The sequence below is a fragment of the Cervus canadensis genome, chromosome 29 (assembly GCF_019320065.1).
Source record: "Cervus canadensis isolate Bull #8, Minnesota chromosome 29, ASM1932006v1, whole genome shotgun sequence".
In the NCBI taxonomy this organism is placed as follows: Eukaryota; Metazoa; Chordata; class Mammalia; order Artiodactyla; family Cervidae; genus Cervus; species Cervus canadensis.
The window spans coordinates 24,282,934-24,310,323 of NC_057414.1; the positions used below are offsets into that span (position 1 = coordinate 24,282,934).

Genomic DNA, 27,390 nt, shown 5'->3' on the forward strand with positions numbered 1-27,390 from the left:
CGACCCACGGACTGTAGCCCCCCAGGCTCCTCCATCCATGGGATTCTCCAGGCAAGAATGCTGGAGTGGGCTGCCATTTCCTTCTCCAAGCAGTTAGATGAGGTACCCTAAATACTCACTGTGAGATACTTGAAGGTGGAAATCATGTCATACTGACCTCATAACCATAATACAGCAAGCAGAGTAGTAGTTTGCTAAATTAATAACCTGGTCTAAACTCCCTGTGTGGTATTTCAACAGTGGGACCAAATCAACTATTTGAGTTTATATTAATTGGTATAATACTTGGAGGGTGAAGATACTTCATTTAATTTTTTTATGCCATAAAGTTTTATTTCTATTTTCATTCTTATATACATTGATATTAATTGTAATGATTATATGTAAATGCATGAAGTTACTGAAGCAATATAAAGTAAATAGGCTGATGCCCTAATGGAAGAAAGCACAAGATGAAATTTCAATACTAGAAATCCCACTGTTTTATGAGAAGAATCATAAGTTCTGTATAAATGGATTATTATACATATTCTAATAAACCTGAAGCCAACTTTTACATATATGACATACGCTGGAAGTATAAGTTACATTTGTACAGGTTGAGCCCATTAGAATAGAGCTATAAGAGATTCCTAAAGGGGAGAAATTCCTTTACCATTTCCTTTTTCTAGTCTTGAGAGACTGGAGTTATGTCATAGGTCCAATGTTCTTTTTATTTTTTACAGATCAGGTGAGAATACTTTCAAAATATAAAACATACAGTCTACTATCTTCTGTTCTCAAAAACATGGAACATTAAAAAGTTTTAAAATCTCAGGTCTTTTTGGACATTCCAAAGTGTGCTTGCACTCTTCTTTAAAAGGGCCTCCTCCTCAGAATTCAAGTTAACTTTCACAACATCTGAGACACCATTTCGTCCCAAGACACAAGGGATACTGAGAAAGATTTCTTCTTTTATTCCATATGAGCCCTAAAAGGCAAAATTAGGTTATTATTCAGTAATGTGATATGGAAAAGCTGCTATGCAAGAGAGCTTCAGAATTAGAATATACAGAGAGAATATGGAACTCAAGAAGAATCACTGAGGGCCGTGGAGAGACCACCACCAAACGCATCCTAATGTCTAATGACCATGTATGAACTTGTGTTTAATGACACGAAGAACATCCCAGAGGACTTCAAAGGAACCAAGAAAGGCATTGTCTACTTTACCCCTAACCTCTGTCATATTTCTGTCTAAGGGAAAGGACGTCATGCAGTCTGATGAAGGACTATGCAGCCTGTGAGATCAAGCAGCCTGTGTTTGTTTTTTGGCGTAAAATAAGAGAACAGTGAAGTAGGAAGTAGCTCGAAAGGCTCTGCTCTGCATAATCTCTACACCAGGGGATGCCATTAAGTTTGAACAACAGGTGCTAACAGGTGGCTTCTCAAGTTTCCAGAGGTAGAGCCTAAGGTTACAAGGTCCTCTCACATGCCCAGCAAGGTTTATGTAATTTCCCTGCCAGTCACTCACGGAAGGCACCCCTGCCCTCTTGGCTGGCACTGGATTTTTATCCAGGTCCTTCCATTATGGACAGGGCCAGGGAATAGGTGCAGCCATGGCCACCCCCCTATCCTGGGGCCATGGAACCTTCCATCAGCAACCCTGATGTTCCCTCCAACCCTGGAGCTAAAGCCAAGGCCACAGAGGCAGCTGCTGGAGCCTACTACAACCTGGGTAACTCACACAATGCCTACATGACCACACACCAGCCTCCACCTCCTCCCTGGAAGATAAGAAGACTCAGTAGATCTCTCACACCTCTCTGCCTCCCACTTCCCATTGCATTCTCCTACCTCACCCCTTGGGGTTGAACGTGGGGTTGGAGGCAGCATTGGGAAAGTCTTGTTCTTCCTCCAGATCTGACTGTAAAGTTGCCAGGAACTAGCACCGAGCAAGGGGAAGGCTCCTTGACTCTGGAGTGGTGCCTCCCAGCTTCCCCTGATAGTTCACAGTCCACTGGCACTACTCAACCAAGTCTCCCTCTCACCATCTCTGGGGCTCCCCTCAGGAGCTCACTGTTCCTGTTTTATTCTAGTGGTCCACAGAAGGACTCCCTATCCATCTCCTCCACTGCAGTCCAACTGCCTCACTTTGGTAGCCACTTGATACTCAACCTCACGATTTCCTCAGACTAGTTAGATGTCTTCTCCTAGCAGGGTTCCCTACCAGGCTCTACTGACATTCACTTCACTCTGGTCTAAGCCTAGCCACGGAAGGCCATTGACCCACCAGACTATCAGCGCACATTCCCTTCCCAGTCACATTCCAGCTCCAGTCACACTTACCTCCTCCCACTCCCCTCTCCTGTCCTTGGTCCTTCTGGTGCTACCTCTGTGTAGCACAATGCCTTCTGGAGCTTGAACATGAGCCGCAGGGGTTGGCTGAGTGGCATCAGTAACAAGGCTAGTGTGGCTGGCGCAGAAGCCACTCTCCTCCCCTGCTAGTGATTCAGGAATTTGTTCCCTCTCCTTTCACTGTATCTCTTCCTACTAGAAGGGCCTTCTTAGAACTGGAAATGCATGTCCATCCCACTTAGGGGCTGCTGGATGGACTGGAAACAAGGGCCCTACCGTGACCTATCCCTGCGTGCTGACCATGACCTGCTGCCAGCCCCTCAGCCTACCCTCTTTCCCTTTAAGCGTCATGCCTGGCTGGCAATATGACCCCTGGATGCACTGAAATTTGCTTCCTTTTCTCCTAGACTGGCCATGAAATGAGGAAATGGCTATTTAAAGAGAATTCTCTATTTATTGACAAAAAATCAAGTTAATATAGTAATATTAAATAAACTATTGCCAACTTTATTTGCTGAAAATGTGAAGTAATAAAAATGAACTGGGAAAAAAGAATAACAGCATACAAATGATTCTGTTCTTAATGTCAAATGTTTAAGTATTTCCTATAAAATACAACTCATCTATTGATTTGTTCAGTAATGACTAAGAAATTCCCATATTACTCAATGTCTTTTTGAGGAGCCTTCATTTGATACCTAACTCTTCTTCAGGAGCCCTCTAGAGGTAATTGCTTAGTCAGGAACAGTATGTGAAATCAACTGAATACTCCTCACTGTCTCTTCCAAATTATTAATCCCTTGCCCTCTTAAAAAAAATTCCCCCTATTTTTTGAGGCTCATCTTATTTAGCTCTTTCTTTCTAATCACCATCTCCAAACCTATTGAGTATTCCTGTTATCCATAAAAGACTCTAACACCTAATAATCTTCCCTCTCAGCTTCTGCCCTTATCCTTGGTGATGTCATTGTCCATGTGGATAAATCAACCAATTCCCTTTCTTTCCAATTTCTTGTATTCTTTCTTTAGTTCACGAGACCTTCTCTTCCCACCCCAAGCATCCCACTCTGAACTTTGTTATGAGATTCCTCCAACTTAAGATTCATTTCTTGGGTCCATTCTGTAACCCTTTTGCCATACTCTAAGACCCTTTGCCTATTTTAATTTTTAGCTTTTATAAATATTTCTTAAATCTTTATTAATCATTTTCTTTTTTAATTTGTTCATTTGTATGTATATAACACATAAGGGCAAAGGTCTTGAATTTGACTGTGACCCTTTAGTAGAAGGTCAAACTCATTTTTAGCATGTGTAGAAACCAAAACTATCTATATCTCTGTCTTCCTCTCTCTCCCTCTTTTAACACTCCTGAAATAAAACCCAAACCCCAATGACTTCAGCTATCTATTTCTCCATTCCTGCACTCAGATCCCTAGAGAAAATGACACAACAAAGTTGTTAACATGTTAAAATTAATGCTTATCAATTTCAAATGAGTCCACTTGACAGTAATTCTGCCTTGATTCTGTTTACTTCTGTTTTTTATTATCTACAACAGTAATTTCAAATCTTCTCAAACATCTGACTTTTTTCTATCTCCCTTGACTTTCAGCAGATGACTGTCTCCTTTCATTAAAAAGACAGACATCATCAGATGCTTCCAATGCCAAACTTACAAATCTATGATTCACTATCTGTTTTCTTTGTTACCCCCTATTAAAACAAATATCTGTCCCTCCTCCTTCCTAGGGCTAATACCTTCACGAATGCTCTGCTTATTAACTAACCCTCTCTACTTGTTATTTCTATCCCCAATATCTTCTTTACATCTTACCTTTTAAAAGAAAAAAACTTGCCTTGCCTTGATTTTCCTCCCCAATTACTGCTCTATTTTCACACTCACTTACCTCAAAAGAGCTGTTTACACTGGCTTTTGGGCTTCCCTAGTAGCTCAGATGATGAAGAACCTGCCTGCAATGCAGGAGATCTGGGTTCAATCCCTGGGTCAGGAAGATCCCCAGAAGAAAGGAATGGCTACCCTCTCCAGTATTCTTGCCTAGAGAATTTCATGGACAGAGGAGCCTGGCGGGCTACAGTCTATGGGGTCGCAAAGAGTTGGATATGACTGAGAGACTTTCACACTGACTTTAATTTCCCCAGCTACTTAAAAGGTTCTGTCAGGTGGAAATGATTTTGCTTCCCAAGGGACATTTGGTAATGTCTGGAGACATTTTTGATTGTCAAAATTGGTATGTACTGGCATCTAATGAGTACAGGCCAGGGATGCTGCTAACATCCCACAACACAAAGGTCATCCCCAACAATGAAGAATTACCTGGTCTGAAAGTAAATACTGCTGAAGTTAAGATGACCCTGCTGTTCTCCAATTAGACTTTTTCATTCCTATTACTTTATTAAACATCTCCTGCTAAGGCTTTCAATGACATATGTCACTTTATCCTCCTGGTATTTTCAAACCCTCATTTTACATGACTTCACATCAATCAACAACAGAAAACCAATCCTTCATCTTTAAGGTACCCTCCTTTCACTTGGTTACCATGATTTTGTGTTCTCTTGGTTTCTCTTTTAACTCTGGCCACCACTTAGTCACCTCGTGGACTCACACTATAAACTCAGCTTTCAAAACTGAAATTCCTCAAGACTCAATCTGTCTTGTCACTTTATACTCTCTCCTCAGGCAAGCTCATTCAAATTCATGATTTCAGTTACTATGTGTAAGGGATATCTATTGTCTTTGCCTGTCAAGTATCTCTTTCTCTTTTTTTTTGACAGAACCTCTTTTTTCCTTTCGGTAACTTCCTCTCCCTGACTGACAAGTATCATGGGAATGGACACGTGATCCCAAAAAGGCCAATTATCAAGAAATTAATATGGGTAATGGAGAGGCAGGGTACTGATACTATCGGCTCTAAGCATGCAGCTGATGGGAACCATCTTTGTTGCTCCATGAAAAATGTCCACAGGATATTAACGCCAGCAAGAGTGAAAAGATGAGCAAAGATTGTGGAGAGAAAAAAATAGCTCTAATGATACAATTTGAGCATGTGGTTCAGGCCTCCTTGGCATTTCAGTTACACGAGTCAACATATCTTCTTTTGCTTAAGCTAGTTTGAGTTGGCTTCTGTGGCTTACTGTTTTCATGCTGATGATGCTCACATTTATAACTGCAACCCAAAACTCTTTTATGAATTCCAGAAGCTTGTACCCAACTGCCTATTTTCTCTCAGACATTACCAAGGCACCTCAAATTCAATTTCTCCCTAATTGCAAACATGATCTTCAAATCTGATTCTCTCTGAATATGCCCTCCCTCAGTGGATTATACTACCATTTAACTGTGCAAAACAAAAACCTAACAATGACCTTTGTCTCCCTCATTTTCAACTTCACTCCATTACCAAAACCTATGAATTTTACCTCTTAAATACAGTGTATCTCAAATTTGTCCCTATCTCTTTATCTCTACTACTACTTTTTTCTGTAATACACAGCCTCTTCCCAAGTTTACTCACCTATACTCTTGTCCCCTTCAAATCTGTTCTGTCCATCACAACCCCAGGAATCTTTTTAACAACAAAAACAAAGATTGTAAAACCGGTCCCTTTCTTAATTTCTTTGGTGGATTTCCATAGCTCTTATGGTAAGGACCCAAACCCCTTTATAAGATTTATAAGACTTTCAGTGGCCCAACCCTGCCTACTTCACCTAGCCTTATCATACACCTCCCTTTGTTCCCTTTGCTCTGTGCATTTCAATAACTGACCTTTTTTTCCTTCCAGATTCTCAAGTGCCCTCTTTTTATATCTACCTCAGGTCCCCTTCACATGTGTTCCTCCCTCTGCTTGGAATATTAGTCCAGCCTTCCAAATTAACTCCTACTCATTATTCAGATTAGGTCACATTTTACTTCCTTAGAAAATCTTGCCTGCCTGTACCAAGAATGCCCCCTCCCCAGAGCAGTTAAATTCTTTTCTTGTAAACTCTAAGAACTTCACAGTTTGTCATCATGGCACTTAACAAAATGTGTTATTATTTGCTTTGGTAACTGTTTTATTAAGTTGCTATCTTTCATTAAACTCTGTAAGGTCAGGGTCTCTATTTTGTTCACCAATATATTCTCAACATTTTGTGTAATGCCTGGCACATAGTAAGGACTCAGCGTTATTAAAAGAATGATAAGTGAAGATTCTATTTAAGCCTACCTTCACCATAGTGGAAACTGGATGCACTCTCCTAAGATTTTTCAAAATTGATTTTACCAGATCTGTCACAGACAGTCCAATACCCCAAGAGGTATACCCCTTCAGCTTGATAATCTCATAGGCACTACAGTTGTGGAAAGTAAGAAAATCAAATTCATGAGAATTGATTCAGAGAAAACATATTTTTCAAGCATCCATTCTAAAGCAACCTACATGTCAATAACACTCTTAAAATTTTCTTAGAGATCTCTTCTTGAAATTATCTCTGAATAGGCAATAAAAATTTCTATATTATTCTCATTAACTTCATTATTCACTGTAAGTAGTAATTTACCCTTTGTTTACCATAAAGGTAGACTACTAGGTCATTTATGACACTCGAAATGAAACTTAGCTTCAAATTTTTGTATTTTTGCTTAAATATCCAAACATAGAATCTGATCACCTTGAAAGTTAGCATATATATCTTGCTGACCACATAAAATTGTTAAGGTGTCAGTGTAAGTTTAAACTTTATATAATTATAAGATAAGTTACATATTTTCCCTAAGGATATATTATTAAATCAATAATACATTAAAGCATGGGGAAATGTTTTGATATTTTTTCAAAGGAAAATAGCATAATCCGAAATATTATATAATTTCTTATCTCAGGCTTGTAAAAAACATAATGTATTTTTATAGGAACTTTAGAATTATATCAATCTAGCAAATTATTACATGACTATTCTTGAGTAACAGGCTTACAGGTGACCTCTTCTTTATGCTTATGAATTTTCTGTAATAAATAGGTATTTTATTTTTGCATTGCCACCAATAGCAATCTTGAGTTTGGATTGACATTAAAACTTAAAGGACAAAGAGGTTTTAACTTAGCTCGGATTTTATATATTTTTGAGAAAAGGATCCAGGACAAGAAACGCAGAATGTCCAGCATCATTATTTGTATCAGGGGCTCTTGCAAACACCTAGGCACAGTTTCAAGGCTCCAGGACTGTACACAACACACTCAGTAGCAAATGGATCAGCTCAACATGGACTATACTTATTGTGCTGTCCTGTGATTTGACTATCAATCCAAAACCAGGGCACTATTAGAGGCCATGAAGATTGGTATCAAAATTAAGACTAACTTTCAGACTCTCAATATAACCAAGACTCTGTGGGGTAAGTAAAAAAAAAGGAAAGGAAATTTAGCCTAGTGACTGACTGACTGGTGGTGTTTAGAGTTAAAGAAACCTATGCCTTAGGTAACTGAGAACAAATCTTAATAGTGGAATCTGGAGAAGAGGGTTGAGAAGAAAATGGCTAAGAACATAATTCTTTAGTTGCTGTTAATCATCCTAATGAAATTAAAACTGCTGATATAAAAGGGAGAATCAAGAAAAAGCCGTTTTAAGGCAGGTATTTTAAGACAAAACCTGACCCATATTGTAAAGTAAATGCTCCATTCAGAAATTGGAAGGACATCCTATTGAATCATGTTGTCACTTCCCTGCAATTGTTAGTTAGGCACTGAAAAATTAGAGGCTATTAAGAGTTGAGTTGTTTTTAAGGAAAGTACTAGCAGTATCCCGAGGAGTCTTTATAACTATAGATCCTCTGCTAAATGAAAAAGGGGTAAATAATTTAATTTTGGACACTGCATTGTTAAGGACTAACTGGAATGAGTATCTGTAATGTGTTGCAGTATTTGGTATTCAAATCACACAGGACTTCAGTGGAAAATGTGATCTTAATCACTATTCCCTTATAGCAACAGTGTTTCAAATGAAAAAGAAACTAACAGTCCCTGTAGTACAATTATCAGGGACTGGACAGACAAAAGTCCAACAATGTGACATCCCTATAAAGACCGGCTACTCCATGACATCTGTAAACCAATCTTGGCTAAAACACGTTCCTTAGTGTCTGGGTTATAGTTGTCCTGCCAGATCAGATAGATTCCTGCATTTATTGGGAAACAGCTCCCAATAGCCCCTATAATGGGAAATATATAGTAGATGGGGGAAAGGGACATTTTTGCTGAGAGTAATGTGAAATGATTCTGTAATATTAACATAGGTTTCATTTGGTAGGCATTAATTTAATCTCTTATCCAAAGCTATATGGCATAACAAATGTTTGTAGGTCCTCTTAAGAAAATTTAAGAAAATGAAACATACCACTAACAACCATCAAAGAAAAGATATTTTGGGATATTAACCTGAAATTTCCAATTGATGTGGAAATAGTTTGACCAGAAGAGGAAATAAGGTTGGTTCAGAGAAACTGAACACACAATTAAATGCAGCTATCAAATAACTTTAATAAGGTACAAATGATGGTAAACAAAAGGGAAAAATAAGATAGTCCAATTAATTAAGAATTATCAAAACATCTGGTGAGGGATTTTGGTTACCTATTTGCTCTTATACATTCTGGTGATTATAGGTATACAAAGCTTGTTTTTTTCTATGTATAAAATATTAGGATATGTCATAAGAATTATGAGCAATATATAACACAAAGATAACCATGCAGGTCATGACAAGCTATCAAGGTAAAGGGTTAACTGTAGGTATGAATCTTTTCCGAAAAGGTAGGAGTATCTGGAAAGATGACTTTGAGTATGCTTTTTCACAAAACAGTTGTCTAAGTTTAAAAACCTAGGTGGCTCAGATAGTAAAGATTCTGCCTGCAGTGTGGGAGACCTGGGTTTGATCCCTGGGTTGGGAAGATACCCTGGAGAAGGGAATGGCTACCCACTCCAGTATTCTTGCCTGGAGAATTCCATGGACAGAGGAGCCTGGAGGGCTACGGTCCACAGGGTCACAAAGAGTTGGACACGACTGAGCAACTTCCACCTGCAAGTACTGGAGGCTTCTAGGAAGATGCAGAGTAGGAAGCACCAGGAATCTATCTCTCCACCTAGACAATAAATGCAATGCCAGACTCTGTCTGATATAGCTTTTGGGGAAACTCTGGAGTCTTCTGCAAGCTTGAAACTTCCAAGGGAAGGCTTGTATATTAAATTGTGGTTAATTTCAGCTCTTAGCACAGTAGGGGCTGTTCACATGTACCCAAAGCAGCTTGTGCACAGCCTGTGAGAAAAACTATTTTCTTCAAATATCAGAGATATGTTTTCTAATGAATGATTACTGCTTCTGATAACAGAGGTGGAGACAAAGAAGGCAAAGCCATTATTGTTTCATTTCCCCACAACTGTTGCAAGCTTCTCCCCTTTTGACTAAGGTGGCCTCTAGGGAATGTAAAGAGCAAGTAAGTACCCTTTTCCTCTTCCCTTAATATTTCTTTTTTCCCATTGGGAGCCAGACACTGAAGACCAGAATATACAAAAGCAACTGCATATTTTGAGGAAATTAGAAAGTAACCACCTATGTGCACAGGCTTAGAAACAACATCAAAGACCATAAGATTACAACTCAGGCTGGTCCTTGGCACAGAAACAGCTTTCAACAATCAAAAAACAAAAGCAATAACCAACAAGAACAAAAACTCAGTAAACCCTGGGGACTGGATACATTCTGATTTCTAAAGTTGCCACATTATTAGATTCAAACATCTGGTTTTCAACAACAAAAAAATCACAAGGTATACAAAGATACATCAAAGTACAGCCCATTCAAAGGAAAAAATAAATCAACAGAAACTGTCCCTGGTGGGGGGCAGGGGGCGGCGGGGAATTGATGGTAGATATACTGGACAAAGACTTTAAAACAGCTGTCTTAAAGATGCTCAAAAAACTAAAGGAAGCTATAGTGAAAGTCAAGAAAATGATGAGTGAACAACATGGAAATCCCAATAAAGAAACATAAAACCTAAAAATAAACCCCAGGCCCCAAATCCTAGAGTTGAAAAGTATAATAAGTGAAATGAAAAAAAGAAATCACTAGATGGATTAAACAACAGATTTGAGCAGTCAGAAAACAGAATCAGCAAACGTAAAGATAGGACAATGCAAATAACAGCCTGAGACACAGAAAGAAAAAAGATTGAGGAAAAGTGAAAAATAAGATCATCAGCTGATTTCTCACCAGAAACTTTGGAAGCCAGAAAGTAGTGGGTAGATATATTTAAACTGATAAAAAAGAAAACAAATGTCAACCGAGAATCTTATATCTGGCAAAACTATTTTTTAAAAGTGAGGGAAAAATTAAGACATTGTGAAAGAAACAAAAGCTAAGGGAGTTCATCACCACTAAACCTGCCCTGCAAGAATTACTCAAGGCAGTCCTGCAGGGTGAAATAAACAGTAATTTTAAGTCATGTGAAAAAATAAAGATCTCAATAAAGGTAAATGCATGGATATTTATAAAAGCTAGTAATATGGTAACAATAGTTTCTACTTCCACTTTTCGTTTTCTGCATGATTTTAGAGACTAATACATTTAAAAGAACAACTGGTCAAAAAGGTAGTATCACTGTGACTTTGTATGCAACTCTCATTTTTAAATTTAAGAAACAACTGCATTTAAAAGAATAATTAATGAATTATTATTGATTAATTAATTGTTAATTATTAATAATTATTAATTATTTTGGGTCAAACAGTGTATAAAGATGCAATTTTATGACATTAACAATCAAAAGGGGTGAGGATGGAACTATGAAGCAGAGGTTTTGTACATTACTGAAGTTAAGCTGGTAGAAATTCAACTAAAAGTATTATAACTTTAGGGTGCTAAAGGTACTCGCCCATGGCAACCAGAATAAAAATAGCTATAATAAATAGCTGTAGGATATACAAAAGAAAATAAGAAAGAAATTTAAATATTCTGCTATGAAAAATAAACACGAAACAGTAATATAGGAAATGAGGAACAAAAAGCTCTAAGGTATATAGAAAACAAAGAGCATAATGACAGAAGCCACTCCTCATCAGAAACTACTTTAAATGTAAATGAATTAAACTCTCCAAGCAAAAGAGATTGACAGAATGGATAAAAACACATGAACCAAGTACAAGCTATCACATGAAACTTATTTAAAAGTAAGTAAAACCAAAGAAACAAATAGTTAAAAGATATTTTATACAAATAGTAACCAAAAGAGGGTGGTGGCTATACTAAGGTCAGACAAAACAGACTTTAAATCAAAGAGTTTACAACAGACAAATGATATTATATACTAACCAGAGGTTCAAGAAAATAAAACAATTATATAAACATGTATGCATCTAATAGCAGACCATCAAAATACATGAAGCAAATAGAGAAAATATTGAAGGAAGAAATAGACAGTTCTACAATAATAACTGAAGACTTCATTACCCACTCTCAATCAGAAAGCAAGGAAAGAAACAGAATTCAACACAACAGACCAACTAGATCTGGCAGAACACTTTACTCAACAGCAGCAGCATCTATGTTCTCCTCAAGTATACATGGGATATTTTTCTAGAGTAGACTAAATGTTATGCCACAAATTATGTCTCAATAGATTTAGTTCCTTTCATTTTTAAAGAATATTTATTTATTTGGCTGCATCGGGTCTTAGTTGTGGCACGTGGATCTTCAATCTTCATTGTGGCATGCAGGACCTTTAATTACAGCACGTGACCTCTTAGTTGCAGCATGTGGGGTCTAGTTCCCTGGTCAGGGATCAAACCTGAGCGCCCAGCATTGGGAGCATGGAGTCTTAAGACACTGGACCACTAGGGAAATCACTAGTCTCAACAGAATTAATAAGACAGGCATCATACTATATTCTCTGACACAACAAGGGGAATTTAGAAATCAATAATACAAGTAAAACTGAAAAATTCACAAATTTGCGGAAATTAAAAAGCACATTCTATAACAACCCAATGGATCAAAAAGATATCACAATAGAAATTAGGAAATACTTAAGAGATGAATGGAAATGAAAACATAAGATAAAACTTATTAGACAAAGAAAGCAGTGCTAAAGGGAAACTTATAGCCAGCCATATATGCTTACATTAAAAAGCAAGAAAGATGTCAAATCAACAATCTAACATTACAACTTAACGAACTAGGAAAAGAAGAACAAATTAAACCCAAATCTAGCATATGGAAGTAAATAATACAGATTAGAGTGGAAATAACAAAATAGAGAATGGAAAAACAAAAGAAAGAAAATCAACAGTTTTTTTAAAAGGTCAACAAAATTGACAACTTTTAGTTAGATGAATTAAGAAGAGAGAAGTCTCAAATTACTAAAATCAGAAATGAAAGTGAAGACATTATTATTGATTCTAAGCATTACACAGATACCAAAGAAAGAAAAAGTCACTATTTTTTTTTAATTAAAATAATTTAAAAAGGGGGGGGGCGCAGAAAAAACTACAGACCATTATCCCTTACAAACACTGAGGCAAAAATCCTTAACAAAATACTAACAAACTGAATTCAACAGTATTTAATGGATTATATACCATGATTCAGTCCTAGGAAGCAAAGATGGTTCAACATACCAATATCCACCAATGTAATATATCACAGTAAGAGAATAAAAAAGGAAAACCACACTGTCATTACAACTGACACAGAAAAATTATTTGATAAAATTTATAATACTTTTTCATGATAAAAACACCTTAGAAACTAGGAATAGAAAGAAATTACCTCAACAATATAAAAGCCATATATGAAAAGCCCATAGTGAAGGTCATACCCAATGGTGAAAAACTAAAAGCTTTTAAAAGATCAAGAATAAGGCAAAGATGCTCACTTTTGCCAGTTCCATTCATCACAACATTGAAAGTTCTAACCAGAGCAATTAGATAAGAAAGACAAATAAAAGGCATTCAAATTGGAAAGGAAGCAATAAAAGTATCTGTACTTACAGATGACATGATCTTACATGCAGAAAACCATGAGGATTTCATACACACAACAACAACAAAAAAAAAAAACATTTAACTAATAAATGAATTCAGGAAAGTAGCAGGTAGAAAGTCAACATTAAAATACTGCATTCCTATTTAACGACAATGAACAATCTGAAAGGAAATTAGTAAAACAATCCCATTTACAATAGCACCAAAAAAAAAAGTACTTCAGAATTAACCAAGGAGGTGAAAGACTTGTACAATGAAAACCACAAAACACTGATGAAAGAAATTAAAGAAAACATAAATAAATGGAAACACAACCTATGTTTATGAATTGGAGACTTAATATTATTAAGATGCTAATACCAGCCTAAACCATCTACAGATTTAGTGAAATTCCCCAAAATTCCCAAGGATAGATTTTGCAGAAGTTGAAAAACTCACCCTGAAATTCATATGGAATCTCAAGAGATTCAGAATAGCTAAAACAATCTTGAAAGCTGAAGGACTCACACTTTCTCACCTCAAAACTTACTAACTATAAAGCTACAGTAATCAAAATTATATGGTACTGGCATCAAGATAAACATATAGACCAGTGAGATAGAATAGAAAGCTCAGAAGTAAACCTCCATATCTGAAAATCTGTTCAACTGATTTTCAAAAATTGTGCCAACATCACTGAATGGGAAAAGTGCAGTCATTTCAACCAACGATTCTGGGGAAACTGGATATCCACATGCAAAAGATTAAAATTGGACCCTTTCCTAAAACCATTTACAAAAACGAAACAGATCGCCAGCCCAGGTTGGATGCATGAGACAAGTGCTCAGGGCTGGTGCACTGGGAAGACCCAGAGGGATGGGATGGGGAGGGAGATGGGAGGGGGGATCGGGATGGGGAACACATGTAAATCCATGGCTGATTCATGTCAATGTATGGCAAAAACCACTACAATATTATAAAGTAATTAGCCTCCAACTAATACAAATAAATGGGAAAAAAAAAAAAAAAAGGAATCAAAGATCTGAATATAAGACCTAAAACTAAGATACTCTTACATGAAAACACAGGGCAAGACTTCATAACATTGCACCTGGCAATAATTTCTTGGAATAGAACACAAAAGGCAACAAAAGAAAAAAATAGACAAATGGACTTTATGAAAATTTCTAAGTTTTGTACATCAAAAGACAATATGAAAACGGTTTAAAAAAAGAACCTATGGAATGGAAGAAAATATTTGTAAATTATCTGATGAGAGATTAATATCCAGAATATTAGTAAGGACTCTTAAAACTCAACAACCAACAAAAAATCCAATTCAAATCTGGGCAAAAGACTTGAGTAGACATTTTCTCCAAATAAGATATACAGATGGCTTAACAGCACAGGACAAAATGCTCAGCATCACTAATCAAGGAAATGCAAATCAAAACTACAATAAGATTACCACCTCACATCCATTAGGATGGCCACTGTCAAAGAGAAAGTTAAGTGTTGGTGAGGATGTGGAGAAACTGGAACTTCTCTACAGTATTGGTGGGAATGTAAAATGGTATAGCCATTGTGGAAAACAGTAGGGTGGTTCCTCAAAACAAAGGGCAGAGGGAGACGAGGACATCAGATGATGATGGTATCACCGATGCAATGGACATGAACTTGGGCAAACTCCAGGAGATGGTGAGGGACAGGGAGGCCTGGCGTGCTGCAGTTCATGGGGTTGCAAAGAGTCGGACACGACTGGGCAACTGAATAACAAACAGCAGCAATTTCACTGATGGGTATATACCCAAAAGAACTGAAAACAGAGTCTCAAAGAGATCTGTATATGCATATTCATAGCAGCATTATTCACAATAGCTAAAGCATGGAAGCAAACCAAGAATCCATCAAGAGATGAATGAATAAGCAATATGTGGCATATTTACATACAACAGAATATTATTCAGTCTTAAAATGTAAGGAAACTCTGACATATACTATAATGTGGATGAACCTTAAGGACATTATGCTAAGCAAAATAAACTAGTCACAAAGAGACAAATACTGAATGATTCCACCTATATGATATACTAGTCAAAATCATAGAAACAGAAGGTACTCACTGTCTTCTTTTCTGTTTGAAAAATTCCCCCAAAAGAAAGCTATGCATTATGTGAGTCCAACTTTGGGAATTTTCAGAATGTTATTTACCTCACAAAAAGCAAAAATCAACTTTTATACTTTTTCTCTGTAAAATATGTTGTTACAACTGATTATTAAGGTACTAAGAAAGTGAATAACTAATGTTACCTTCCAACAACTTCCTTATGGATATTTTTCCAGTGGTCCTTGTCTGAATCAGTTCCTATGTTAGGATCTAGACTCTTCAGAGAAACACCAGCAACATTTACTCCACTCCATAAAGGCACTAAAAGAAATAAATCTCAGAATGAACTCTTCTTCCAAATACTTCAGTTGTTTAAATGCAGTGGATTTTTTTTTACCCAGGTGTTGGCTTTATCATATTTTATTAACTTGCCATACATATATGGTAAGTTCAGTGGGGTTTTTAAGAATAAAGTTAGGTTACTACCTTACACCATATATAAAAATAAGTTTCAAATAGACAAAAGAGAGAAATGTAAAAAGTAAAATTATAAAGTATCATAAAATATGCAGTAGAATTTATTTGTAATTTGTGGTAAGGAGTCATGTTAAAGCAAGTTATAAATATAGAATCCACAAAGAAAATAATCTATAAGAAATAACAAAATATTATAAGAGGGCAAAGAGCAATAAATTAATATCATACTATTAAACCATACAGAATTTTTTTTAAATAAAATCATGGAATATTAAATGGGAGAAATTAAAACATATCTGGGAAAATTATTTTTAATGATTATTGTCTTTTAAGCTAAGACAATGACACAAGCCAACAGAATCAAATTAAGGCACTGGTCAAAAAAATTTGTTTAAATCAAATAAAAAATACTTATTATACTATAACCATTGAAGTACTTATTAAATGTTTTGAACAAACGGATGATTGAATAAAGGAATAAATGGTGCCTATTCTCAATGGACCAGTTGGCATTACAGAAAGAAGACTGATACACACCACAGAATTAGAGAGCATTATAAGCATGAAGTTCTAAATGTGTAGTTTCATGGTGGTAGTTTAGTCGCTAAGTCGTGTCCGACTCTTGCAACCCCATGGACTATAGCCCACCAGGCTCCTCTGTCCACGGGATTTTCCAGGCAAGAATACTGGAGTGGACTGCCATTTCCTTCTCCAGAGGATTTTCCTGAACCAGGAATTGAACCCAGGTCTCCTGCATTGCAGGCAAATTCTTTACCGACTGAGCTATGAAGGAACCCAAAACATCTAAATGTGTAGCAGAGATTAAATGTTTAAGTTAGGAAAAGAGCCAAAACATATGACCTAAGTAATAATTTAAATCACACACTAAAAATTTTATTTCTGTGAAAAGTCAGGGAAAAACAAATCTCAAGAGTCACAAAGTAGATTAATGGTTGCCTGTGGCTAGGGCAGGGGGTGAGTACAGGAATTGGCGTTCTTGGGGGTGATGCAAATTTTCTACTATTAGACTGTGGTGATGGTTGCACAACTCTGTGAATAAAAATCCAATGAATTATACACTTTAAACGGGTAAAATTTATGGGATGTATTATATCTTAATAATTCTGTCCTTAAAACCACAATCAAAGTGCTCCAGACCAAAAAAAAAAAAAAAACACACACACACACACTCATTGAATTTTAAAATAGCTATATGCTCTATGCACTATTTTGTGTGAGGTAGCTAAATCCAATGACACAAAAGACTGAAAGTTAAGGAAAACAAACAGTAAAATGCCAACACTTTAAGGAAAATAAGCATTATTAAAGATAAGAAGTGCGATTATATAATGGTAATGAGTTTACACTTACCACTAGAATCACCATGTTCACCAATAATCCAACCATGGCAGCTTGAGGGATGTACACCTAACTTCTGTCCAATTAGGTAACGGAAACGGGCAGAGTCTAGATTACAACCACTTCCAATTACACGAGTTGCAGGTAAGCCACTTAACTTCCAGACAACGTATGTCAAAATATCCACTAGGAAGAAAAATTTCTTGTTAGAGAAAGATTCATAGTAACTTCTTACAATCTGATTTTCTGAATAGACAGATTGATTAATTGTCTTAGAGTCAAATATGGATTCATTAGAGTTCAAAATGAAGCAAGTCAACAAAGAAAAAAAGATAATCTCTCAGATGGGTTTTAAAAGATTAAATGATCACCATCAGAATTTTAAAATGAAAGATTCTTTTTTGAAATAACATATGTGCCTATCTGTATATTTAATGATCGGTGAATTATACCTCTTTAAGATCACCTAGCTTTTTCCTCTCCATCATCACAGCCTCATGTAAACTATCAGAGTCTCCTACCTAGAATAAAGCCACATGCACGCTTAGGACTGTATGCAGGTGTGTGCAAGCTCAGGAAAAACATGATAAGATTGTAAACTTTAGCTCTGTCTAACCATGAGGTTCTATGAAAGCAGGAAGTAAAGGCTAAGGCATAGTTACAAACTGCCTGGTGAGTGTTGAAGGCATGCCCTAACTTGTACACAGAGCACTGCAGCAAAGACTGGGAGGTATCTTTTGGTTCCAAGCATTTAAGGAAAGTTTTGTCCAATCAGTGGCGGATCACTGAACAGATGAAACATAGACCTCTGTGTCCACATATAATAAAAATACAGACTTGACAGAATTAACTCATAAAAGTCACAAAACAAACTATAACAAGCTGATGCAAACGCCGAGAAGAATTTCATTCACAGAGTTTTTCTACTGTACTTTTTTAATGTTCAAGTTTCAACAAATTATGAGGCATGAAACAAAATAAGGAAATACATAACACAGAAAGACAAAAAAACATCAACAGAAATTGTCCCTGAGAAAGCCCAGCCATTAAACAACTACCCTGTCTTCAAGTCCACAGATTCTTCCTTCTGCCTTCTCACTCTGCTAGAGTCCCTCTAGTTAATGTTCATTTAACTTTTTAACTTCAGAATTTCTATTCTTTTTTAAAAAATAGCATTTATTTATTTAGTAATATTCACCGTTTGGTGAGAGATCAACCTCATTATTTCCTTTAGTTCTTTAGACACGTTTTGTTTTAGTTCTTTAAACATAGTTAAAGTAGTTCATTTAAAATATCTGATAAATCTCTATTCAGTTACTCTAGCTAGAATTTCTAGCATGATGCTAAACAGAAGTGGCAAAAGCAAGTCTCACTGCCTCATTCCTGGTCTTAGAAGTAAAATCACTCAGTCTAGTACCATCAAGTATAAGGCTAGCTGGGGTTGTTTCATAAATATTTTTTTATGAGGTTGAAGAAAATTCCTTTCATTCATGGGTTAGTAAATTATTTTTTAAAATCATAATTCAGTGTGGAATTTTGTTTACTGCCTTATCTGCAACTATTAGCCTTTTATCATTATATAATATTGTCTGCAACAATAATTTTTGTGTTAAAGTCTAATTTCTGTGATATCAGTATAGCAACTCCAGCTCTCTTTTAGCTCCTGTTTGTATGCAGTATCTTTTTCCAGCTTTTTATTTTCACTTACTGTGTCTTTTTATTCTTTTCAATTAAAATATTTTTTTTTCAATTTTTATTAGAGTATTCTGTGTGTGTGCTCAGTCCTGTCCAACTCTTTGCAACCCCATGGACTGTAGCCTACACCAGGCTCCTTCTATCCATGGAATTTTCCAGGCAATAACACTGGAGTAGGTTGAGATTTCCTTCTCTAGGGGATCTTCCTGACCCAGGGATTGAATCTGTGTCTCTTGTGTCTCCTACATTGGCAGGCAGATTCTTTACCACTCCACCACCCGGGAAGCCCCTTTTTGGAGTACAGCTGATTTACAATGTTGTGTCAGTTTCAGGTACACAGCAAAGTGAGTCAGTTATACATATATCCACTCTTGGTGGATCACTAAACAGATGAAACAAAGACTTCTGTGTCCATGAAGAATACAGACTTCACAGAATTAACTCACAAAAGTCACAAAACAATATATATATGTACATATATCCACTCTTTTTTAGATTCTTTTCCTATATAGGCCATTATGGACTATTGATTAGAGCTCCCTGTGCTACACATTAGTGCTTATTAGTTGTTTATTTTATGTGTAGTAGTGTGTATATGTAAATGCCAATCTCCCAATTTATCCTTCCCTCCCCCTACTCTGGTAAACCATAAGTTTGTTTTCTTCACATCCGTGACTCTACCTGTTTTGTAAATAAGTTCATCTGTACCTTTTTTTTTTAGATTCCACACATAAATATGATAAATAACATATGATAGGCTTCCCTGGTGGCTCAGTGGTAAAGAATCCAGCTGCCAATGCAGGAGACACGGGTTTGATCCCTAGGTTGGGAAGATACCCTAGAGAAGGAAATAGCAACCCACCCCTTTATTCTTACCTGGGAAATCCCATGGACAGAGAAGCCTGGCAGGCTACAGTCCAAGAGGTCACACAAGAGTTAGACACAACTTAGTGACTAAACAACAATGCATAAAACTTGCATATCAATTATATATCAATAATGCTGGGGAAAAAAAAGTATTGTGTGCTTTGGATGGGTGTGGTTTATCATCATAAATTTGCTAAACGACATTGTTTTAAAAAGAAAAAGAAATGGTATGGAAAGGTCAGTTTTCATTCCAATCTCAAAGAAAGGCAATGCCAAAGAATGTTCATACTACCGCACAATTGCACTCATCTCACACGCTAGCAAAGTAATACTCAAAATTCCCCAAGCCAGGCTTCAACAGTATGTGAACCGTGAACTTCCAGATATTCAAGTTGGATTTAGAAAAGGCAGACAAACCAGGGATCAAACTGTCAACATCTGCTGGATCATTGAAAAATCGAGCATTCCAGAAAAACATCTACTTTTGATTTATTGACTATGCCAAAGCCTTTGACTGTGTGGATCACAACAAACTGTGGAAAATTATTAAAGAGATGGGAATACCAGACCACCTGACCTGCCTCCTGAGAAATCTGTATGCAGGTCAAGAAGCAACAGTTAGAACTGGACATGGAACAACAGACTGGTTCCAAATCGGGAAAGGAGTAGTATATCAAGGTTGTATATTGTCACCCTGCTTATTTAACTTACATGCAGAGTATATAATGCAAAATGCCAGGTTAGATGAAACACAAGCTGGAATCAAGATTGCAGGGAGAAATATCAATAACCTCAGATATGCAGATGACACCACCCTTAAGGCAGAAAGCGAAGAACAACTAAAGAGCCTCTTGATGAAAATGAAAGAGGAGAGTGAAAAAGTTGGCTTAAAACTCAACATTCAGTGCTCGCTTCGGCAGCACATATACTAAAATTGGAACGATACAGAGAAGATTAGTATGGCCCCTGCGCAAGGATGACACGCAAATTCGTGAAGCGTTCCATATTTTTTGGGATGGGGAATACATGTAAATCCATGGCTGATTCATGTCAATGTATGACAAAACCCACTACAATACTGTAAAGTAATTAGCCTCCAACTAATAAAAATAAATGAAAAAAAAAACCATTCAGAAAACTAAGATCATGGCATCTGGTCCCATCACCTCATGGCAAATAGATGGGGAAACAATGCAAACAGCAAGAGACCTTATTTTTCTGGGCTCCAAAATCACTGCAGATGATTGCTCCATGAAATTAAAAGACGCTTGCTCCTTAGAAGGAAAGTTATGACCAACCTAGAAAGCATATTAAAAATCAGAGACATTACTTTGCCAACCAAGGTCCGTCTAGTCAAAGCTATGGTTTTTCCAGTAGTCATGTATGGATGTGAGAGTTGGACTATAAAGAAAGCTGAGCGCAGAAGAATTGATGCTTTTGAACTGTGATGTTGGAGAAGACTCTTGAGAGTCCCCTGGACTGCAAGGAGATCCAACCACTCCATCCTAAAGGAAATCAGTCCTGACTATTCATTGGAAGGACTGATGCTGAAGCTGAACCTCCAATACTTTGGCCACCTGATGTGAAGACCCTTGATGCTGGGAAAGATTGAAGGCAGGAGAAGGGGATGACAGAAGATGAGATGGTTGGATACCATCACTGATGCGATGGACATGAGTTTGAGTAAGCTCTGGGAGTTGGTGACGGACAGGAAGGCCTGGCGTGCTACAGTCCATGGGGTCGCAAAGAGTCGGACATGACTGAGTGAACTGAACTGAATGGAAATATCATCCTTATGCAGTTAAAGGTAATAGAAAAGACTCACCTGGATTTGAAACAATAAGCATCTTACAATCAGGACTATTTTGGACTATGGCAGGAATGATTGACTTCATGATATCCACATTACGTTGGACCAGGTTAAGGCGACTTTCTCCCTCTTGCTGCCGTGCACCTGCTGTAATAATAACTAATCTGGAATTTGCAGATACACTGTAATCTAAAGAAGGAAACAAAAGAAAATATTTGGATCAAGATTGCCATGATCTCTGTGCCTTAATTCTTTAAAAGTCTATTGTATGGTGATGGTATTAAAGTACTCCACTACTATCATGGCTTGCACTTGCAAATGAACAGATTTTCCACACAGTAATGTTATCTTAGTCACGTCTGACTCTTTGGGATCCTATGGACTATAGCCTGCCAGGCTCCTTTGTTCATGGAACCTTCCAGGCAAGAATACTAGAGATGGTAGCCATTCCCTTCTCCAGGAGATCTTTCTGACCCAGGGATCAAATCTGCGTATCTTGAATTGTAGGCGGATTCTTTACTGTTTGAGCCACCAGGGAAGCCATGAAATTAAAAGACGCTTGCTCTGTGGAAGAAAAGTTATGACAAACCAAGACAGTGTATTAAAAAGCAGACACATCAGTTTGCCGACAAAGGTCCTTATAGTCAAAGGTAGGGTTTTTTCAGAGAGTTGGACAATGAAGGCTGAACCTTGACGAATTGATGCTTTAGAACTGTGGTGTTGGAGTAGACTCTTGAGAGTCCTTTTGAAAGCACGGAGGTCAAACCAGTCAGCCCTAGAGGAAATCAACCCTGAATATTCATTGGAAGGACTGATGCTGAAGCTGAAGCTCCAAAACACTGGTCACCTGATATTAAGAGCTGACTCACTAGAAAAGACCCTGATGCTCAGAAAAATTGAGGGCAGGAGGAGAAGAGGGTGACAGAGGATGAGACAGCTGGATGGCATCACTGACTCAATGGACATGGGTTTGAGTAAACTCAGGGAAATGGTGAAGAACAGGGAAGCCTGGCATTCTTGAGCCTGCTCATGGTGTCCATGAGGTTGCAAAGAGTGGGTCACAACTGAGCGACTGAACAACAGTGTTACCTGGTATAACCTGAAGGAAATCTTGTCACTAATGATTTACCAATGTTCACACCGATTTAAAAAAGTAAAATAATAGAACCTACCATCCCTTTCAGCCCACATTTCCATTTTTTATTAAAGCCTGAGGCAATGCAACTCAACTCTCTGGATTCTTAGAAATACCATATGAATCAGAAGCTTAGAATTCTGAGAATTTATGTGTGTTTGAGGATTTGAAGAGTGAGAATGTATTACAATTATTGTGAGGGGCTATGCTTAATATCATAAAAACATTCTTCATTCACATAAGAAAATTAACCTTCTAAATTTGATGACCAGTTGTAAAGTATTTCACTTATTAAGCCCAACATGATGTTCAGTATCCCACACTGGACTTTTAAAAAAGTATTATAGGGCTTCCTTGGTGGTCCACTGGTCAAGAATCTGCATTCCTTGGGCTGCCATCCATGTCCCTTGGGGCTGTGCACCCACCACACAGGGACCAGAGTCCAGTGCAGAGATTGCTTCGTCCTGGAACGCGGCGTACAGCCCAGAAAGGAGGTTGCCCCCTCCCCTGACACACATGGCATGGTTCCTGGGAACCTGGTGCTAAACCATTCCTAGAAGACCTGCTTCTGGGTCTGGGTTTCATACGTAGCAGAGCGGCTCCCTTACAGCAATCTACTGAACATCAGACCTCCACAAAAGGGTTTAAAAAAAAAAAGAATCCACGGTCCAATGCAGAAGAGTCAGGTTCCATCTCTGGTGTGGGAACTAAAACCCCATATGCCTGGGGCAACTAAGTCCGGGCACACATTAAAGGTATCATTCCACTGTTTTCAGCTTTCAGTGCTACTGTTGATAAGTCAGTCTGCCTCCCCCTCCCTTTTCTGTAGGTAATTTGTTTTCTGATCATTTTAAAATTCTCTTTGTTTTTAAAGTTTTCTAATTTCACAAGACTGTGTCTAGATGGGGATTTTCATTTATCCGTCGTGAGATTATTTGGGTTGAATCCATGGGTTGTTTTTCACCAGTTCTCCAAAATGCTGAATCAAAATCTTTTCAAGTATTTTCTCTGCCTCATTCACTCTTCTAAGTAGAAGTATTTTACACTGTCTCACTCTATCCTCCATGATTCTTAACCTGTCATATTTTCTACTTCTTGCCATCTTCTGGGTAATTGCCTTAGATTCACCACTTGTTTCTTCAAATATGTCTGCTCTATTATTAAATCTATTAGTTTTTTGTTTCATTCCATTTCATATTCAGAAGTTATATTAGTATTTGGTTATTTCTAAAAATCTGTTCTTTTTCTCATAGTTTCCTATCTTATATTGATATTTTCAAGCTTGTGCTTTATTCTTTAAATAATTACAGTTAAATTATAATTTGTTTTATAACTTCTTTATCAGAAATCTACTGTGGTCTCTGTCAGTTCTTGCTCATTTTTTCTTGTAGATTTAATTATTCATACTATGAGATGTTTACCTTCCATGAAACTTTATTTGGGGAAGTTCTTTGAGGCCTTAAATAAAATGTATTTCCTCCAGAGACTATCTTAAGATTGCTAAGCTTTTATTGGAATTTAATTAAGGGCCAACTTGTGGCTTCCAAATCCTTAGCAGCCATTTCCCTCTTTTACTAAAGCATTTCTGAGACAGTCAATTTTACTTGCAGTTCCCAGAGATAGGGAGAAGGGAATTATTTCCAGGTCATTCTTACATTAAGAAATTGGCAAATTAAGGCCAGCAAGCCAAATCTGTTCTACTACCTGTTTTTGTAAATAAAGTCTCATTGGAACATAGCCACACCCACATGCTTATGTACTGTCAATGGATGCTTTAATACAAGAGGGCTGCAAGTTTTGACAGAGACTATGTTGCTCACAAAGCCTGAAATACTTACTATGTGACCCTTTACAGAAAAAAGTTTACTGATCCCTGGTGTAGTCCATTGGGGTCTTGCTTTATGGGGTTATTTCCTACGCACCTCTCAAATTAGGCTGTCTCCAGTCTGCTAAGTCCTGTGAGGCAGGGAAAACCAAAATTCAAGTTCACTAGGTTCGGCTAATGTTAGCTACTGAAAACTAGCAACAGTGCTGTTTAACTCTATAATTTCCTGCCTTCATTCAGCACCTGTTCTGAAAATGTCTTAATTTTATTAACAGCATATCAATTCTTTAAGTATTGATATTTATTCTTTCATATTTTTTGCACAAGTTTTGTTATTTATAGCAAAAGGACTGATTCAGGTACTTATCCTGCCATATTACTATTAAGTAAAAGCTGAATGATTTTTAAAAGTATTTTAATACAGGAGTAGCTTTTTAACTTGACTCTGCTCAACAAATTCAATAGGTTAACTGATGTAAAACATACTGATACCCAAGGTACACTGAACACTCTCAACTATTAATAGTAGACTTCTAATATGTCTGTATACTTCTGTGCTTGTGAGTTGCTGCGTATCAAGAATTTGTCATGTTTCTACACAAACATATTTATGCCAGATATATTAATTACCTAATATGACGTAAACCACTAAAATATGATGGTGAAAGAAATACATAGTAAACAGGACATTCAGGATTGAGATGTGAATAGATTTCACACACACAATGTGTCAAGTGAATTGGTAATGTTTTACTTCTTTTGCTATGTGCTGGCTGCATTGATGTTTGTTATACTTAAGCTCTAGCTCTTTTTTACATCTCAGGTATTTCATAGTTAATTTTTTAATGACTGTTACTATGAATATTAAGTTGAATGCTTTAGAAAGACATGTTAAAATAAAAATCTTTAAAAATCTTCCTTTTAGTTATAAGAGAAATAAAAATGAAGAAAAACCATAAAAATTTATTAGCGTTTTGTGATTAGACTGCTTCATGAGTATCTTTAAACTAATTATGGTACTTTAAAGAAATAGAAATGATTATTACTGGTTTGCTATTAAAAAAAAAAATACTGCAAAAACTCCAATCAGTTGAGCCATGCTCAAAGGTCTTACCCTCCAATCAGGAAATTAGCAAATGAAGTTCTTGTACATTTACATGTTTCAGGTCAATATAAAATTTTATGATGGTTCTAACAGGCACTTTAAAAGTAAGTAACCATTTTCAGTTCCAATTATGTTAGACAAGAGGGCTTCTAGTAGCAAGTACATCTGTTGAATCACATTACCAAAAAGCACACTATATATAATACTTTATGATAAAATAATTATTTTTCCTAATTCTCTAAGCATTCTTAGTTGGCCAAAACATAATGCTAATGCTAATGGGGCTAAGCTCTCCATTTCCTCTTCTATAGCTTCAAACTATACCCTGAAACCTGGTTGCCTAAAAAACAGGTTAAAAAATACAAATACACATCAAAAAAAACAAGAATATAGATAAATGTATCAATAATATTACAAAAACTATTCAAGACTGCATATCTTTGGGAAAATATATACAACTGAATGACAAGTTTAAAAAGTATTTATATAATACAATGTCAGTTGTGTAAAAAACAAATGAATAGAAAAAAGTAAAGAAATACACAAAACCATTAATAAGAGAGATTCAAAAAATTTAATACTGTTTTTGTATTTATCAAATATTCTCCAATCAGAATGGAATGTTCTTTTTTTTTTTAATCATTAAAATATTATACTCATTTATTACTGTGATTCTATGGAAAACAAAAAAGAGGAATAGGAAGAAATAGTATTGCTTTTGTGCCTTCTTTTTTTTTTTCATTTATTTTGGAATGTTTTTAAAAAATTAACCTTCTAAATTATATGTCCTAATTACAAAGGGGCTATTTTAAATTTTATACTTATTGACAACAATTTGATAGACGTCACTATTTTTTTTTAAGTTTTGAAAATAATTTTATAAAACTAACCTTTTCCAGAGACAATCTTTGAAGTATTAAAGAAAAGACTGCCATGCTGAAGATCCATTGTTTCTCCCTTCAGTTTGTCTGTTACAACATCAACAAGGGCAAGCTCATCAGCCAAATCCTAAAATACATGAAAGGTCTGAATAAAATGTTCCCATTTCAATTTTAAGAGAAAAAGAAAAAATTTTATGTGGTTATTTTATAATCAGACTTCCCTATGGCTCAGATGGTAAAGAATCTGCAAAGAAGTGCTACATTTTTAGTAGAAAAAGTGGTATAAAAATAATAATTCTTTACAGGAGTTCTTTGGTGGCCTAGCGGTTAGGATTTTGGACTTTCACTGCCATGGCTTGGGTTCAATCTCTAAATCACTGGTCAGGGAACTGAGATCCTGAAAGCTTCAAGGCTTGGCCAAAAAGAAAAAAGTCTTTTAATGTGCCCATACTTTGGCCACCTGATGCAAAGAGCTGACTCATTTGAAAAGACCCTGATGCTGGGAAAGATTGAAGGCAGAAGGAGAAGGGGACGACAGAGGATGAGATGATTGGATGGCACCACCGATCAATGGACATGAATTTGAGTAAACTCTGGGAGTTGGTGATGGACAAGGAGGCCTGACGTGCTGCAGTCCATGGAGTCGCAAAGAGTCAGACACGACTGAGCAACTGAACTGAACTGAATGTACCTAAAGACACCAGAAGTTAAGGTAAACAACAGAATGCAGCAAAAAGTATTAATTGTTTTGCCTTCATGTAATTGTTAAGTTTTTCAGAAT

General features: G+C 36.6%; 1 protein-coding gene and 1 non-coding gene across 4 annotated transcripts in view; one reads left to right on the forward strand and one right to left on the reverse strand.

Annotated features, from left to right (window-relative positions):
* Nucleotides 1-692: 692 nt before the first annotated feature.
* Nucleotides 693-27,390, reverse strand: part of LOC122430778 (L-lactate dehydrogenase C chain) — a 33,803-nt gene continuing 7,105 nt past the window's right edge. For 2 of the 3 annotated variants that reach the window (XM_043451593.1, XM_043451594.1), the window contains 6 exons: nucleotides 26,619-26,736; nucleotides 21,679-21,852; nucleotides 17,304-17,477; nucleotides 15,659-15,776; nucleotides 6,563-6,686; nucleotides 693-970 (listed from right to left, as the gene is read on the reverse strand). In XM_043451593.1, coding sequence (XP_043307528.1) covers nucleotides 806-970; nucleotides 6,563-6,686; nucleotides 15,659-15,776; nucleotides 17,304-17,477; nucleotides 21,679-21,852; nucleotides 26,619-26,736 — 873 coding nt within the window. In that variant the 3' untranslated portion in view covers nucleotides 693-805. The remainder of the gene's footprint in view (nucleotides 971-6,562; nucleotides 6,687-15,658; nucleotides 15,777-17,303; nucleotides 17,478-21,678; nucleotides 21,853-26,618; nucleotides 26,737-27,390) is intronic. The other variant, XM_043451595.1, reaches the window with a different exon arrangement.
* Nucleotides 20,758-20,864, forward strand: LOC122431539. The gene has a single exon (XR_006266556.1). It is a non-coding gene; the product is annotated as a U6 spliceosomal RNA (small nuclear RNA).